At 47.1% G+C, this 19,059-nt stretch overlaps 1 protein-coding gene across 1 annotated transcript; it reads left to right on the forward strand.

The window, feature by feature from the left end:
• The first annotated feature begins 12,634 nt into the window (after positions 1 to 12,634).
• Positions 12,635 to 15,196, forward strand: LOC123181379 (F-box protein PP2-A13). Its single transcript, XM_044593633.1, has 3 exons — positions 12,635 to 13,292; positions 13,756 to 13,874; positions 14,471 to 15,196. Exons 1-3 carry the CDS (start codon positions 12,957 to 12,959, stop codon positions 14,916 to 14,918), a joined length of 903 nt encoding a protein of 300 aa, XP_044449568.1. The 5' UTR covers positions 12,635 to 12,956; the 3' UTR covers positions 14,919 to 15,196.
• The last annotated feature ends 3,863 nt before the right edge of the window (positions 15,197 to 19,059 follow it).

Raw genomic sequence — 19,059 nt, forward strand, 5'->3', positions numbered from 1 at the left:
GATGGGGCGCAGGCGCCTGGTGCTCAAGAACGAGAGGGACTGGGGTATCGGTCGGGGCAGTTGGGGTCAACCCCGATCTAGATCGGATCGGGGGAAGAGCGTAGTGGGGGGTGCGACGGGCTAGGGTTTCTGGTGGGGGGAGGGAGGCCAAGTAGGCTAGGAGCGTGCGGGGGTGGGCCGGCAAGCCGCTGGCTCGGCCAACTGGGCCAAGGCCCAATCGGGGGGGTGTTTCTTTTGTGTGTGTGTGTGTGTTTCTATTTTGTCCCTTTTAACTTAATTTCTATTTATTTTAGTTTTAGTAAAATACAAAAATTGTACCTAATTTAGTAGAGGTAATTATGCCACTGCCACAAACATTTTGACACATTTAATACAGTAGTTTGTATTTGTTTATCATTATTTTTAAGAGCATTTAAATAATAGTTTTGCCGCTGATTTACTTATTATAGTGCAATTGAATATTCTACAAAAGTGTGGTTTCTCCACCAATAATTAGTATGGATTATTTGCCACATGCCAAACATTTTAGTTTTAATGTTTGAAAACATTTACCGTTAGACTTAATCCAAATCTGAATTTGGATTGGTTCTTAACTAACGCGAGATTAGTAACAGTAATCGAGGTGACATGGCATCATTAGCAAAGATTACTGTAGCTTAGTTATCCGGGCGTCACACATCTTTTCTCAAACTTATCAACATCCCAACGACGGTAAATGAATTCCCTAAATTCCTCAAGCTTTTTCTTGCAGAGGTGCATCACCATATTCTCATCGATATGCCACGTGCACAAACGATGATCTATTCCGGTCCAGACAGTAGCTATTGCTTTAGCCATTGCACCGTCCCCATCAGTGATTGCTGAAATTGGTGCCGTCTGGGACATTGCCTCCAAAAATACATGAAGAAGCCACTGGTATGATGCAACTGTCTCGTCTGACACTAGACCGACCCCAAACAAAACTGTGCTGCGGTGATGGTTCAGACCAACAAATGGAACCTGTACTTGTTAGACCGATATGTACTGTCGAACACCACGACACCACCAAAGGCAACATAGTCAATGCGGGATTGTGAGTCAGCCCAGAATATGTTCCTCAAATGGCCTTCGCTGTCTTTTGTGTATTTTAAAAAGAATTCCGGGTCTGCTTTTTTCTGTGCAATCATATTGGTGAGCAAATATCTAGCGTCACTACCTTCTATCTTGCGCTTCTTCTGGATTGAAACATGGTTGTATAGGTCTCGATCTATAAATCCAAGTTTGTCGGGACCTCCGACATTCTTCTCCATTACATTCATAATCTGATGTGTTCGAAGTCCACCGACAGCATACTCGATGACATCGGCCTTTTGTGCATCAGTCATTCTACGATGAACCGATAAGTAGGGAGTCAGGTCAGCACGGACAAACAGATGGTTATGCTTGTCCACAAAATTCTTGACGAACCAGAGGCCACTGCTATCTTGTAGCTCAACCTGAAAAAGAGCGGGACACCCACACCGAGAAAGACCCCTCGGTGTTCTTTTCCTTTCAGCTCTGTTAAAGTGCTTAAGGGCCCGCCATCCTTGTTTGCAGCACTTGTATGTCCTTCTGTATGCATTTTGTTTCGGACCCGGACCCCTGTACTTCAGATCATCCTTTCTAACACCAAACCCTTTTTCTCGCATAGCCTACGTAGAACATGTAGGCTTCTTCCTGAGTCCTGAAAGTCTTCTTCACAATCTCTAAGTATTCCATACACTCATTCAGGTCTGAACCAGCCATGCCTTTATTACCAATTCCTTTACCTTGCATATGTACATCATCCATGTCTATGCCATCCTTGTCTGCATCCTCATTATCCTTATCATCCATGCCTTTGCGTTCGTTGCCTCTATGACCCATGTCCTTGTCATCCGTGCCTGTATCACCCAAGTTTTTGCCATCGTTGCCTTTATCATCCATGTCGTTATGCTGCCAGCGAAAGCAGATAGTCAATGTTACGGATGGATAGCATACGTTACCGAAATTATGCACTAACTCAGTCCTTCAAAATCTGTATTTTAATTGATTGTAGTAGCTGTAACTGATGATCTCCTAACTAAATCCAAAGTCCACGAGTCCTTCAAATGCCCTGATAGATCCACCCTGATAGATCAATTATCTCCAAACTCCATTCAAAATTATCTCCTAACTAAATCCAAATTATCTCCTAACTAAATCCAAAATAAGTCCAAACTCCAGACAAAATTAATTATCTCCTAACTAAACCCAAAATATCTCGAAACTCAATTCAAATGTATCTCCTAACTAAATCCAAAATAACTTTCTTTGAATCCAAATCTGCTGACAACTTTCTCATGCCACAAAACCCTAACTAAGTCCTTCAATATGTCCTAGCTACATCCGACTTACACTTCCTTTCAATCGTAATCTCGTCAAAACTTTCTGAAAACATAAACCCTAAACCTCACATGACATATCCTAAACCCTAACAAAATCCGGTCGAAATCTCGTCACAACTTTCTGAAACGATAAACCCTAAACCTCAGATGACATATCCTAAACCCGAATCAAATCCGACCCTATTGGTACTATATGCACAAGTGACCAAAAAATATTTGAGAGGGCTAGGCACTTACTGCGAAGATCCGGCGTGAAAAAGTTGATGCACGTCGATGAGGATGATGTGGCCTCTCGGGTCGGGGAAGGTGGCGTCCGCTCGGGGAAGGAGTGGATTAGCGGCTCGTCGGAAGATCTGGCGCCGCAACCCGACTGGGGTGACTTGCGATGGAGGGAGTGAGGGGGAGTAGGAGCAGGAGGGGTAGACACGGCGAGTGCGATCGGCGCCGATCGAGGGCGCCGGGGGCGATCGGCGGCGATCGAGGGGGCCCGAGGTTAGGGCTCGAGAGGAGGAGAGAGGACGAACCGCTCGAACCGAAATTCAAAAGAGTACGCACGATGATTGGACCTCTATAATGAAGTGCTTTATTAATGCAATTAATTTAATTAAAAATTTTAGGACGAGAATACCCCTGGACCTAATTGGGCCGATTAAAGTTAAAAAAAATTAGGTCGAAAATACCCTTGGGCTCAAAAAAGCCCAGTTATTCTCATCCGTTAGATCGCCCATATAATACATGTGCTCTGGTGTATTATAATGCACCGTAAAATTTCCCTTTTTTTACCACCAACTCTACTTTGGAGATTGGAGCTACTGCGAGTGCTTGGACGTCCTGTTTCTCCTCGTTTCATCTACATTTTCCTTGCTTTGGGTTCTACCTGGTTCTCAACTACCTGGTTCTGAACTCCGTGCTGAATCAAGGCTGTCCATAGTAGTATAGCAGTAGTGTGCTGGTACATTATTACACGTAGGCGATGATACGAGCAGGAAAGAAGTATTGTGAGCTCTAGCATTAAATTGTACCCGATCGGCCAAGCCCACGATCTATCAGGTTCGGCACGAGGGCAAGCGGAATCTGGGCGCCCCCTACCTAAGCCGGATGCATCCACCGCCCCGCGCGCGCCACTGGCACCAGCAATCTTGTAGTACTGCTGCCTGTGCCTGTGATGCGAGCGAGGTTATCTGGTCGCGCTCGTATACCTGGCGTGCGTCGACAGACTATAGCTAGTTCGCTGCTGGTTGCCGATGTCATGTTGCCGTTCAGCTCCACGCGCGTTGCGTGCGGCTGTATCCGGCAAGCCGATCGGGCGGACAGAGCGTTTGGGGCGATAGCTTCAGCGTGCGTACGCTGGTGCAGTGGGAAATATCCCGGCGAGTCGACCGGAGTGTGCAGCCCTGCCGTGTCACATAGCAATAGCACTAAGCACCACTACCACGGTCGGCGAAACAAGCTGGAGACGACGACATCAACAAGTAACGAATTCTGCCACACCACGGAACGACATAACCTTAATCAGTATAAAATCAGTGATAACCCTAAACCCATGCTCTTGAACGTATTTCTGATCCCATCTTCCCTCTTAGCACATGTTAGCATCCTTATTCCGGTGTGGCTAGATTTTCTCACGAATTCACTCGACTAGCTGTCTAACTCAGGCACTTCCAAAAAAAAAAAAACTGTCTAACTCATGCTAACAGTGTTCGCGGCGGCAGTCATTGCTGAGGACTGATCTCACGGTCTGCTTAAGGCTGGTCATAGTGGGAAGTAACTTAGATTAGTAACATGCATACTCCCTTCGTCCTTTAAAGAGTGTACTTCCAACTTTGTTGGAAAGTCAAACTTTTTTATGTTTAATCGTATTTTTACAATTATGTACCAACATTTAGGCCATCAAATTAGTAACATTAGGTTGTAATAGAATATATTTTCATCATATACCTATTTGGTTTCACAAACATTGATATATTTTTGCACAAACTCGGTCAAATATTGGACGGGGGAGTATATTACTACCTTTATAGTGGGTACTAACATGTTTGTAGTATCATGCATCACTTCATTTACTACTTTGTAGAGTCATTTTGCATTGGGAACCGCTATCTGATGGTAACATACTACTCCCTCCTTTCCGGCTCAATTTAAATCTCACCAACCAAGGTAGACGGTGAGTGGTGAAATACTTTTTCTAGTTTACAAAAACACCCAATTAATGCTCTTGTTTTCTTCAAAAAAGTATGTTTACCAATACATTAATTGCAATGCATGCATGCATAAATTACATGCATTGGTCAATTTTCTTTTAATACTTGCATGCAATGATTTAATGCATCTTGGAATCTGAACATGCAATGGGGAACAACCAAATTGAGCCATAGAGCATCTCCAATAGCCGCGCCAAACCAGCGCCGCGCCGTAAAATTGCCCGTTTTAGCGCGCGCAACCAGTATAGTTGCTCCAGCGGGCGCGCAAAAACAACGCGCGCGGCATATGTAGTTCAGCGCGCGGGCCGAAACTCAATCGCGCGCCGCTTATTTGCTGCGCCCGCTCCCGCGCGCTCGCTCGCAACTCCCACCCCCCATCCAGCCGCGCCGTCGCCCGCGCCACCCGGCGACCGTTCCGACGCTTCCCCGGCCTATCCCCGCGCCGCGGCGGCTTCTCCCCCCCTCTAGTCCCGCCGCCCCTCGCGCGCGTCCGTCCGACGAACAGCGCTCGCTGCCGCTCGGCGCCCGCAAGGTGTTCGACAAAACGCCTACAAGGTATGTATTGCTCAAACTTCATGAATTTGGTGCATGTTGATTGTAGTTTTTATAGCATAGTATTGAACATTGTAGATGAGTTCGTCGTATGATTCTTCCGAAGAAGAATTTGATATGGAAGAGGAGGAGGATCTTGCAACGATCCTAGCTATGCATATCAATAAAAAACCGAAGCACAGTGGTTCGGTTATGGGTCGGCAGAAAATTTGGAGAGATAGGATCGATGCCCATAACAGATTGATGAGACACTATTTCGTGGAGAATCCCACATACCCGGAGTCGTATTTTCGTCGCCGGTTTAGGATGAGCACCGACTTGTTCAGGCGCATTGCAGAGAAACTAGCGAGCCATGACCGGTTTTTTCAGCAAAGGAGGAATGCCGCCGGAGAGCTCGGGCATAGCACCTTTCAGAAGGTGACAGCCGCTTTGCGTATGTTGGCATACGGTATCTCGGCTGATCTAGTTGTTGATCACTTGGCTATGGGTGAGAGCCAAGCCATCATATGTGTCAAGCGCTTCGCAGTCGGAATTGTGCAAGTGTTTGGCAAGGAGTATTTGAGATCTCCCAATGCTGAAGACGCCGCAAGGCTATTGGTGATGAACAAAGCTCGCGGCTTTCCTGGCATGCTTGGCTCAGTAGATTGCATGCATTGGAGTTGGAAGAATTGTCCAAAAACATGGCGTGGGCAATTCCACGGCCAAAAAAAGGGTTCCACTATAATCCTTGAAGCGGTGGCCGATCAAGAGACTTGGTTTGGCATGCATTCTTTGGAATGCCTGGATCTTTGAATGACATCAATGTTGTCAACCGGTCACCACTGATGAATAAGATTGCAAATGATGAGTTGCCACCGGTGCAGTTTGTAGCAAATGGCCGTACATACAACTATGACTATTATCTAGCGGATGGCATCTATCTAAAGTGGCAAACCTTCGTGAAGCCGTTGAAAAAGTCGGAAGGTAAGAAAAATCTTGATTTCCACAATGCTTAGGCGGCGGCTAGAAAAGATGTGGAGAGAGCTTTTGGGATTTTGCAAGCCCAATTTGCTATTTTGAGAGGACCGGCTAGATTTTGAGATCAAAAAATGCTTTGGTACATCATGCACGCTTGTGTGATCATGCACAACATGATCATCGAGAATGAGCGTGGTCAAGATTCAGACTACTCACAGTATGAGCTCTTGGGACATCCCGTGCGAGTGCGACGGAGGGCTGAAAGGGTGGCCCGTTTTGTTGCCTCCTATCATGCCATTCGGCGTCCCGCAGCGCACAATGATTTTCAGAAGGATCTCATTGAGGAGTGGTGGGCATAGCATGGACGACAAAGATCATGATTTCTGCGTTCGACATTGTATTGTTCATAAACTATTTGTTGTGTTGCACTATTTGTTGTATTGAACGATAAACTATTTGTTTGGGTTGTAATAACGAAATTGAATTATTTATTGTTGATTTATTTTGTTAGTTTGATCATTTTTGCTTCTTTTTAAAATGTATATGTTGTTTGTGCAAGTCGCGCGCACTGCATTTTTTGCGCGCTGCTGGAGCGGCGTGCGCTGCATTTTAGCGCGACTGTTGGAGCCAGCGCTGGCGGCCGCGCAAAACCAGACGAACGGCGCGCGGCAAACTAGTTTTTAGCGCGCGGCGCGAAGCGCGGCAGTTGGAGATACTCTTATAAAATGGAAAAACTAAAATTTTGAGATAAGACCTATAAACCAGAAATGTTATTCTATTTGCCTCTCTCCTTATTAATTACTTGCCACATCATATTTTTTTTATATGACATGCATGTTACTCCCTATGTTACTCCCAATGTGACTAGCCTAATTCCGTTGGGACAATCATACGTGGCTCCCGGATTCCGCGTTGGTTTGGTCATACACAAATGCATGCAGTCACATGAGTGTGTGTACCAGCCACCTCATTGGAGCAATGCAACGCTGACCGCACATACGCGTTCTGCTAATCAGATGCACGTGGTGCACGCTACATTATTGAGTAATCATCCGCATAACTCAGCTGCATATGTACAGATCAGAGGCATCAGGGAGCTGCTGGGGCGCGTATCGGCGTATCGCCCAGATCAAGATTAAACTAGATCTCGCGTCTGAAAACGGGACTTTCATTCGCCCGAAAACACTGCAATCTAGAGGGTAGCGAACTGTGGTGTATGCCGTGCGGTGGCTGAGTCACCTCATGAGACCAAATCCGATGAGAGGCGAGGCATGGGGGCGCGCACGGTGGTTTGTTTGGGTGGTCGTCGGCGATCCGGCACCGTCAACTCCTCCGGCCGGGTCAATTTCCATCAACTCGCCTCGGTGACGGCAGGTGCTAGGCCACTTGCTTTGAACGTGCCGCAAGCCCGCAACTTGCGAAACGGCGAGTATTTTTCATGGCGTACGTATGGCATGGTAAAACGTCGTCGAGACGCGTGAGCGTGACCGGCGATTTTTCAAGCAAATCAGCAGGGGAACAAGGGTGTAAATTGTGTACTCGGTCCTCCTCCTCCGTGTTGTACGACTGTTGACAAACAACAACGGAATTTATGCCCCCGCAAAAAAAAACCCGGAATTTATGAGTACTACTAGTAGTATAACTGCAGTAATTACTCTGAGCATGCATGTCTCTGTCAAAATTCGGAGTTTCTGACCGAGTGTCGGGAAAAAGGTAATCTTAGCCGAAGACATTGAGCAAGAATTACTTTAATCATCATAGCTGCTTTCAGTGGTTTCGCTTTTCGCAGCAATTATCCAAGCATGCAAAGCCAAGATTCACCAAAAATGATTTCACTTCCAAGCACCCACCAGAAAATAAAAATAGTAGTGCCACTCAGCGTCAATCAACAACACATCATATCATCCCAAAGTTTTATGCTTAAGATCGTCATCATCCTAAGATAATCTCCCCAAGACCTTTTACGCAATACAGCAGCCGGCAGCCAGCCACCACGTCCGTTGTTTCGCGTCGGCGCTGACTAGGATCCACGCCCGACTCGCTGCGCTCTCATCGGCTGCGGCGTGGCAGGGTGATATTTTAGGACGACAGAGACATTTGCATGCGGGCCCAGGCTGTGAACGTCGACCGTCGACGTCCCCCGCATCTTGTGCTGGCACAGGCAAGTTCTTTGTGTGTGCTGTCAGGCAGAGGCAGGTTAACCTCTAGCTAGCGAGCTGGAGAAGTGGAGAACTCCGGTTCTTGACGTCGGCTCGGAGTTTGCCACGTACGACGAAACGGGACGATGACATGTCATATGAATCCATATATTTTTTACGCTAATCATTCAGACGTGTGATGTTTGTGTACGCCTGCACTCCATATTTATGTATGCGCTCTTCGGATCTGACCGGACATCCACGTGGCGCCTCAGTTTTACGTCGATCTGTTCGCGCCACTGTAGTGGCAGGCAGGAATCCATTTTTGTCCTTCCGGCAAAAGCAAACTCGCAATTTGTTGCGGCTCATTTATTTTCTGGAACGGGAAGTTGGAACCATACGTTGGTCGCTCGAATCGTGGCGCGTTTGGGACCGTCCGCCGCGAGGAGCTCCCGCCACGCACCGCCTGGTCCGGCCAACACGTGTCATAGGTTTGTAACACGTCACGCCACGTACCATCCTGTTTATCCAGGTGAGGTCGAACGGAGTACAGGCATGGACGGGTCATCATGGAGTTCGGTCAGTACGTGGCTGGTTCTTCTTTTTCTTCTTTTTTCTCTCGATCGAAGGGCGTGGCGGATTCTTGCACTGACGCGGTCTATGCTGGCGGGGGCTGTAGAGGGTTAGCGGTAGATCATCTATCCAGCCAGGCAGGCTAAGCAGTACCGGTACGTTGTTAACTTATTTAGAGTGTGTGGCAACGGGAGCATTGCCAACGGAAAGGCTCTGCATACGGTAAAGCTTTAAAATTATTAATATGTTCATTTTGGAATCTTGAGCTGACGTGGAGATTACTAAACTTTGATTTAGATGAGACAAAACTTCACCGAACAAATCCTTTCAGATAAGTTAAATACCATTCTTTCTCGCCAAAAAAAAATGTTAGATACCATTCTTTTTTTTGCGAGTAAAATAATGTATTACTCAAATGAGGCAGTTCAATGTTAGATACCATTCTATCGGTTTCAAAATATAAGATGTATTAAAAATCAGTTTAATCTAAAAAAACAGTTTTTTTCAAAACCCGCAAAAAAATTCAAAAAATAAACCTGTGCATGTTTGATTTAATTTTTAGAAAAATTATCAATATCTACAATAATAAAATTGCACGTATCATTAGATCCATCATGAAATGTATTTTCGTACTTTATTTACTTTTTATCTATATGATGATATTTTATTTTACAATCTTGATCAAATGTACATGTGTTTGGCTTTCACAAAAAATGGCGTACCTTATATTTTGGAACAGAGAAAGTATTACATGTCTCCTTCTTCCAACTCTTGTGTTCGACAAGGGAGAGGGAGATTGCCGACCGTTCCTGAACAGATCACCACCAACTGTTGTTGTCGTGTTGTACTACGCCGATCAAAAGCATATATAAGTGCGAGTCTGCGCCTTTTTCACGGGGTGCAACAAGTGTAAGATTAACATTGAACGAGCCTGGAGTCATAAGATTAGGCTGGATTGCCCCAACTAGGTGGTGACGCTGGTCGCCGTCGCCGCTGAAAGCTACAATACGTCCTTGGTTGATTGGTGAGTTGTTGGGGCCGATTTTTTAGTGGTAATTTTGGTTTGATTCATGGTGGGTTAACAAGACATGTAAACGTTCACAGAAATGAAGTAATGCAATTCGTATTGATTAAGCCCGAGAGGGGTGGATTGATTTTAACCTGAAGCCTAAACTATTAAACCGTTCATATGATGCCAGTTTTGAAGGTTGGGCATTGTCTACCTTTATAAAAAGGTAAAAAGAACAATGCTATTTCAAAAAATTGGCTCTAAATATTGTTACTCCATAGCTTATCACCAGCAAACTAACAAACAATCAAAGCATGTTAATCAATGTTTGGAGCAGTACCTTTGATGTGCAGTTCAGGGCAAGCTGAACAAATGGAAGCGCTAGTTACCGATGGCCGAGTTTTGGTGTAATTCTTCCAATCATACCTCACTTGGTTGCACTCCATCGAAGGCGCTACATGGCATTGAACCCATTTGTGGCACCATGCCAATATACACAGGTGAACCCGCTTTCCTTGCCGAGTTAGCAGTCAACAATGAGAATTTATTAGCCAAGGTTAGATAACACTTGCCCCGTGATTGGGAATGTATGAAAGCTCAAGCCGGTAAGCACCAGAAGGATCGACAATTTACAGTCGGAGATGATGTTTTGCTCAAGCTTCAACTTTATGCTCAGTCATCGTTGGTCAATCGTCCTAGTGCAAAAATGTCTCTGAAGTTTTATGGGCCTTGCAAAGTTAGTGAGCATAACAACACATCTGTGTATCGTCTTGATCTTCCCCCGGTCAGTTCAATTCACCCCGTCTTTCATGCTTCTCAGTTAAAGCCCTTCACCGCTCACCACTCCTCAGTTTTTACCGAGCTATCGAAGCCGCTCGATCTGTCTCCAATTTCTACGTAGCCGGACGCCATTCCCGAGCGTTGTTTCGTCAAGAAAGGGAATGCGGCACTTCCACATGTGAAGATCAAATGGCAAGGTATCGCGGAAGATAATGCTAGCTGGGAAGGCTACAATGTGCTTTGGGGTCGATTTCCAATAGGCTCGCTCCAGGATGGAGCTTCATCTCGAGGGGGAAAAGTGTGAAGTCTCCACCTTGACTTTGTCCTTGATGTCGTCGAACATCATGGAGATGAGGTGGGACCTGTTTGGTAGATGCTTGGCTGACAGCGAGTCGACCCAGAGAAATGTGTGTGTGGGTGAAGTATAAACTCGGTCGTGTGTGCAATATACTCCCTCCGTTCGGAATTACTTGTCTCGAAAATGAATGTATCTAGACGTATTTTTGTTCTAGATACATCTATTTCCGAGACAAGTAATTCCGAACGAAGGGAGTAGTTATTATTGAAAACTGTAAGGCCTCCTTTGATTCATAGGATAGGAATTTTGTAGGAATAGGAAACCCATAGGGAGTGAGATGACATACATCTCAATTCCTATATAGAAAGAGATGCCATTTGGTGTATATGATAGGAATTTTTCCATTAAGTTAGGATGTTTTTTTCCTCGAAAATGTGAAGGATTGATTTCTATCCTACATAGGAATAGGAATCCATTCCTACAAACCAAAGGGCTTCAAAGGAAATTTTTCTTTGCAAGTCCTACCTATCAAATTTCTACAAAGTTCCCACAAACCAAAGGAGGCCTAAGTAAACGGCTAAACCTCTCCAAGCTTCTCGGTTCTCCCCTTCTACTCCCATTCTATCCAAATTGCTATTAATCGGCGGTGTAAGATCTGTCCACGGTCGTGGCCGGCCTCAACCGATCATGACGTCCCGAAAGACGAGGCGAAGCGTCGGACCCATGCTTGTCCCGGCGACCAAGGTGTTTTGGTGCTCATCGGCGCCCGTGTGGTGGTAGAAGTAGGAAATTTCGGACTAATGAGTAGTGTTTGTGTTACCATCTCCCCCACAAATCTAAATTGTTCTAATTGTTTCTGAGTCAGGTTATATTTACACAAGTTTTTGTGTTTTCTAACATTCCTTTTTTTAAACAATCACTCAGAAGGCCCGAGGGCCCCTTTTCATGCCTAAGTGGATAGCCATGCACGGCAAAGAAATTCGGGGAATGTAGGAGCCGACTAATGTACCGAACTTTCGAGAAACAATCGGGCTCTCTACTGTCAAACACCCTACAACGCGTCAACCCCGTGACCCAAGAATTTAATTTAATTTAAATCCATAATAATACTGTACGTACCAAATTTAGGAAACAGAAAAGGAAAACCGAGTGCGACATGCCGGGCATCGACACTCCCATCTAGTCCCAGTTTAGTTCTGCGCCGTGGCAACGCGGTCTCGCGATTTGCGTGCGTGCGTGCGTGCATGCATGCGGTAATTGAGCCGGATTTGGATAAGAATAGATAACCCCGCCAGCCTGTCCGTGCGAGCCATGCCGTGGAAGTCTCCAGGCGCGACGGGGCTGCTTCCTTCCCTCCAGCTGTACGCCACTCCTGCAGACCTGCACCCACCGCACGGGCCCGTCGCATGGACCGCCCGGTAGCCCACAGCCATCATCAGCCCCGTGCAGCGGACCGCGTCCACGGACGTCCCGTGTTAATGGCGGCTATTAATCCACATCATATCCAACCTGTTTAAACATCAAATTCCGAGTGGGGCGCGCTACGGTCCCGACATTTACGAACGTGCCCTCCGAGATATTATCGCCGGCGCGAAGCGTCACAAACAGGTCCACTCGGGAGGTAAAAAGCGTAATTACCGAGCACTTTCAGGGGGTAGAAACTAGAAAGGCAGCGTGAACTGCCCATGAAACCCTATCCACGGCCCATTTAACCGTCCCCCTTCCTCCCCCCCGCTCGCCGTCTATTTATTCCCCTCCGCGAGGCTTCCTTCGTCCTTCCGGTTTATTTATTCCCCCCCCCCCTTCTCCAACGACGCATTGCTTTTTCCTCAAGCGGGCGCGGCGCGAGGACTCGAAACAAATTCCCGGAGGATTCCATTCGTGCGCGGGGGGGCGTGATCGCGAGCTTCCATTGCGGGCGCGGAATCGGGTGCCGGTCGATCGAGGAGCTCCTTCGATTCGGGGATCGGCTTCTGCGCGGGATTCGGTTCCCATCTGCTGCTGCTACAAAGGGTGTGCGGGGCGGGCCTCTGAGGTCGTTGCGACTGGAGGAGGCGAGGAGCCATGGGGGCGGGGGTCTCGAGCTTTTTCTTCGGCGCGGCGGCGGAGGCTGCGCCGGGTGCTGCGGGCCTGGGCGACCTGCCGGAGCTCTGCGCCGCGCAGGTGCTGCTCCGCCTCGACGCGCCGGAGATCTGCCGCCTCGCGCGCCTCAACCACGCCTTCCGCGGCGCCGCGGGGGCAGACTTCGTGTGGGAGGCCAAGCTGCCGGAGAACTACCGCCACCTGATCGGGTACGTCGAGGGCGGGGGCGAGGAGGGCAGGCGCCGGCGGCGCCGGGCCGGGACCAAGGAGATCTACGCCAGGCTCTCCAGGCCCGTCTCTTTCGACGACGGCACCAAGGTCAGATATTCTTCCAGAGGAAATATAGGTCCCTTTTCGTGTGCTTGTCTATGATTTTTTTTTCCAAGGCAAACAAGACCCCCTCATGAGCTTGTCTATGATTTTAACCAGTCAGTTTTGTGCTTGAATCATTGTTCTTTTCCGAGTCTGTTGTCTTAATCCACATCTGTTCATACTAGCCAAATATATCTGAATCGTTCCAGAGTTAATTATTGTTAAGGGGAACAACCCATGTACTCCTATGTTTTTCTTACCGTAGCAAATGCTAGTATGTAGTACGTTTAGTTTTCTGAAAAAACGTCACAAATTGGAGCCTGAATGCCTGATTTAATTATTCTCTGAATTTAAAACAATTACAGCACCGAAAACTCTCTTGCTTCCTTTTTATCTATAATCTATATATAGAGGCTAGAACTATTTTTAGTGCTAAATGGCTTATATTTTGTGTGCTTTGTAATTGCAGGAATTTTGGCTAGAGAAGAGCAAGGGTAGGGTTTGCATGGCGCTATCCTCCAAAGCTCTGGTCATAACTGGCATCGATGACAGGAGATATTGGACACACATGCCGACCACAGAATCGAGGTAAAAATCCGATCTCGCACTTGCCACAGTATATTCTTTTCAGTTTGTGTTAGAAAGATGTGATGTTTGAGTTGCAACTTGCAATTAAATGCCGCAACAACATACTTAATGGTGAGATTGAGCTGTTCGTTGTTTGTGGCAGAAGATGGGAAATAGTACACGTCTACTTTTGCATGCTTCTTCCCCTGAGCACAAGAGGCATTTGAGAATTATGCACCTGTACATTTAATACATGAAAAATTTGTCCGCTGTTCAGAACATACACACTATATTATATAGTAGATGATCAGTTTTATGTACGCTTATTCGCTTGCTGCTCTGGCAGACACATAAATTCAACATAGATAGGCGAGTGATGACTGCTTTTATCTTATCACAAAAAGCTAATGTAGACGCAGTCCTTCCAAATGATGGCAGTAGATGTAGTATGTACCTACTCTGTGCCAGTGGAAGATATCAGACTGTGATACCTCGAGCAAATGTTTACATCTGAGCAGTATCTTTCAATGTAATTATATTCTAACACAAATAGGATGCATGATGTTGTGTTCCTGGAATTGTTAGCTGACCTATGCATACACAATATGCTCATGCAGGTTCCAGTCCGTGGCATACCTTCAGCAAATCTGGTGGTTTGAAGTGGTTGGGGAGCTCGATTTCTGCTTCCCTGTTGGAACCTACAGTTTATACTTTAGGGTTCATCTTGGGAAGTTCAGCAAGCGGTTTGGACGTCGTGTTTGTAGCACCGAGCACGTCCACGGCTGGAACAAGAAGCCGGTGCGCTTCCAGCTCTCCACCTCAGACGGCCAGAATGCATTATCTCAATGCTACCTGGATGAGCCTGGGAGCTGGGTTCTGTACCATGCAGGCGATTTTGTTTCCACGAATCCCCGCCAGGCGCTGAAGCTGAAGTTCTCGATGGCGCAGATCGACTGCACGCACACGAAAGGTGGCCTGTGTGTCGACTCGGTGCTTGTGTACCCCAAGGGCTTTCAGCAAGAGAAGGTGGTGACCGGCAAGATCTCAGAGATGCGATCGTCGTAGTTGTAGTGGTGGTGCTTGCACTGCTAGAGTTGTAGACAAACGCAGCTTGCAGCCCAATCCTATTATCAAGTTGGGCTCTGGTATGCAACGGATGAAACGTCTGTGTAAAGAACTGTAGTCTCAGGGTCTGTGTGGTCAGCTACGTCCGAGAGTGGTTTGTGTGTCGTCCAGTCTTCCCATGGGTAATTTTTTTTCTCTCCCTGGTGCTAAATGAGACTTTGAAGCTGCGGATGAAACGGTTGTGTTGAAACGAGATCAGAGATTTTGTTTCCAATTTCCTAGTTTGTGTTCCTTGTCAGAAACTTCTGTTTTCTTGCTGCTGTTACCCTACTCTCAATTCTGACTTGATTGTGTTGTTGGACTGGCCATGTTTCTTTGTCCAGTCAGATTTCTGAGCATAACTGCAAAATGCTACGTCTACTAATTGCATGACTGGCCAGTTCCCATTAGGACAGGCAGATTGCAAGTGTACATGATTAAGTAAGTATCGCGTGAAGGCAATAATACATGTCGCTGCCGCTCGATCCGTCTGGAAGGTTTCCCCATCCTTTTCAAGATGAATAAATAAGGTCTCGCCAAATTGGCATGCATGGCTTTGTTCCGGTGTCTACACTATATTCGGCTGTCACATGCCCCTTGCAACTTTAGAGTTGTTGATTCTCTCTTCTCTCTTTCATCGTCACCGCCACGATGTTCGTCGTTTGTTCACGCTCATCACCACGACCTTTCATTGTTTTTTTATACATGAAAAGCATCTCCTTTTCGTATTTTTTCCTGAGGAATCAACGGTGCGGGGTCGCTTTCCCGGGTTAGATACGCAGAGGCACTGGTGGAGACGCCAGTTTTCTATCTCATCTCACGGATGCGATCACACACCAATCTCGCATGGTTGACGTAGCTAATTCTTCTCTCTTCACCCGATTTCTCCATGGAAACATTTGAATATGGCTTGTGCTTTTCGTCAGACCTGTGGCCTGGGACGATGCTGCGCGCATGCGCTCGAGCGGGTGCGGGTGCCCGGGGAAACCGAAGGGATCCCATGACGCGGCTCTGGGCTGGCGCATCGGCTTTCGGCGTGCCCAAGGTTTGGTTGGATTCGCTGTGGCGCCCGCCCCATCCACTTTCTATGGCCGACCGGACCCTTTGTGCCGGCACCGGCAAACCATCATGAGCCTGGCTCTGCATTCTAGCTTTGTCGTGTCGCGCCGGCAGTGATGTCCGTTGGACCGACCAACCATCGCTCTGTTGCATGCGCTAGTGGTGCTGGTGCAGGTCAGGAGCTCTTGTGCGAGGGGGAGGCGTGCTCGCCGCCAAGAGATCATCGGTTCGTGCGGCGCCCACCGACGTAGTACGCTTTTGACTCCAAACCAACCTGCGCATGGCCATAGGTTGCCAATTTCAGGGTTTAGAATGAATGTACATATTCTACGGTCAGAAGTCCAACGCTTGACAAACCACGACGCCGCGTCAAAACTGGCAGGCGTGGTTTCTGACCGCGATATACCCCACCCATTTTCCTTGTTGCAGCAACAAGTTTGATCCTTGTTCGCGTGATGCCAATTCTTTTCACGTGTCCATGCATGCCACTTCTTTTTTTATTACTCTCTGTATTGTTATAGTTTTATTTCGAACTTGGACAAATTAGGAGCAAGCACCACTGACTCCATGCGCATGCCTTATTTGAACGTAGAAATTATCAGGGGGGAAATATCCTATGCTGCCGAAGTTTTTTTATCCATTAATTAAGAAGAAGAAACTGCATGAGACATGTGGTTAGCAAAATCAAAAATTAAGAAGAAGAAGAATATTTCGCAAAAATAAAGAGAAGAAGAATAGAGTTTACACGAGTTACAACACTCCCCAAGAATACAAAACGGATTACTCTCCCGGTATGATAGATTTCAACTTTTTGCACCCAACCGCTGTGCCATCTCCCCTTTGATGGTGCTCAAAGAACTGAGGGTGGTGCACTTTTGCTGCGAAACACACACATGTTTCTCCCAATCCAAACAACCCAACAGGTTAACATTACAAGCGAAGCCATGTCACTCCTATTGGGGATGTTGTAGTCTGCAAGAATAATCCAACAATCCTTGGTGGAGCTGAGTAGAGGCCAAGACAATGTATCGATGCAGTCCAGCTGAAACCATGCTTTGAGCATGTCCCGGAGTCTAGATGTGAACTGGCATTTGAATAGTAGATGATCGACAATTTCATTCTCACACTTGCAGAGAGGGCGAAGTCCATGGTTTGGCCAACCTCTCTTTGCCAATCTATCCACAGTCCAAATCCGGTTTTGCATGGCTACCTACGTAAAGAATTTAACTTTTAGCGGTGACCAAGCTTTCAAATCATGTGCTCCATCAGAGAGCGAATCATGGCAAGGAATTGTGCCTTGTAGGCAGACTCCACGGAATAGAGACCATTCTCCGTGTGTTTACACACGATGCCGTGTACCATGTCCTCATGGAGTTGGAAGTCGCGGATGCTGACCCAGAGCTGGACGAATTGGTGGAAATGCGTAAGCAAGAAGGCGTCGGTTCTCTTGATTTTGGATACCCAGGCATCATCTTTTAGGGCTTCCCTTATCTTCTCATTTTTCCTCGCGGATGCCTCATAGATGAGGGGCGCGATGTCCCTGAGCTTCTGGTCATGCACCCAAGGGGCGTCCCAGAAAGACGCATGTGCACCGTCTCCCACTATGATGGTTGTGAAGGAATAGGAAAAATCACAGTCTTTCTCGTCGCAAGGGTTTCCCAACCCAACCCACATCTTTGCATGCTCCTTCCATTTAAACCAGAGCCATCTTAGTCTCACTGCCCATGCAAAGTTATCCGCGTTAAGCACATCGAGACCTCCACACACCGTTTGTCAGCACACAATGTCCCAGTTAATCTTGCACTTGGCACTGGTTGTCTTGTCCGTACCCTCCCAGATAAAAGCTCTCTGGAGCTTGTTGACATTTCACAAGGTGGAGGGTGGGACGATGAGGGGATTAATGAAGTAGACGACTTGAGAGGAGAGCACCGACTTGACCAGCGCCGCCCTCCCAATAGCAGTGATGTTCTGGGCATCCCAAGTGATCAACATGGAAGCCGCCTTGTCCTCAAGGAACTGGAAATCAAACTACTTTAGTTGCCACATGGAGAGCGGGAGACCCAAATACTTGACGGGTAAAGAGGCCCGAGAAGCCGGGAGGCTTTGCTGGACGTGCGGCAGGTTGACATTTCCACATCGGATAGGGGCAACGGAACTCTGGAGGAAGTTAGTGTGCAGGCCCGTAATGTTCCCCAAAAGACGAAGGATGCGGGAAAGATTGTCGATGTTTGCCTTGATGGGCGCCATGAAGACCATGGCATCATCCGCATATAGGGAGGTGCCTAAGGAAGCAACATGTCCATGAATCTTGTGCAATAACCTTTCTCTAGTTGCCACCTGGAGAATCTTTTGAAGCGGGTCAATTGCGATGACGAAGAGCAGGGGGACAACGGGCCCCCTGCCGAAGTCTACGACCATGCACAATAGGTTTGCCCGCAATGCCAGTCAGCATGATGCGGGAAGAGGAGGTGCAAAGCAACACAACAAACCAGTCAGTTGGGAAGCCCCTCCACTCGATAAGGTCAAGCAGGTATTCCCATCTTACCGAGTCAAAAGCCTTCTGAATGTCAAGTTTGAACATGAGCATGGGTCTCTTTGATTTATGCAACTGGCGTGCAAGATTTCTAACATACATGAAGTTGTTGTGAATGCTTCTTGTCTTAATAAATGCACTTTGGCCTGCGAAACAAGTGTGTGCATGTAGCTGGCAATTCTTGAGACGAGGACTTTCACAATAATTGTGGCCACCACATGGATAAGGCTGATGGGGCGATAGTCATCGATTTCCTCGGCCTCCTCATTCTTCGGAAGAAGAACAACATTCACAGAGTTTAGCCAGTGAAGGTGTGTAGTGCACAGGCTTCCAAAGGAGGGGATTGCCTTCATGATGTCCCAACACTTCTTGAAGAAGATGTAGGAGATATGCCCTAGAGGCAATAATAAATGTTATTGTTTATCTTCAAGTTCATGATTATGTTTACGTTCCGTGCTATAACTACTGTGGTTCCCGAGCCCGTATATCCATAAAGGCTCTGGGGAAAAC

Source organism: Triticum aestivum, chromosome 1D (assembly GCF_018294505.1).
Source record: "Triticum aestivum cultivar Chinese Spring chromosome 1D, IWGSC CS RefSeq v2.1, whole genome shotgun sequence".
Classification (NCBI taxonomy): domain Eukaryota; kingdom Viridiplantae; phylum Streptophyta; class Magnoliopsida; order Poales; family Poaceae; genus Triticum; species Triticum aestivum.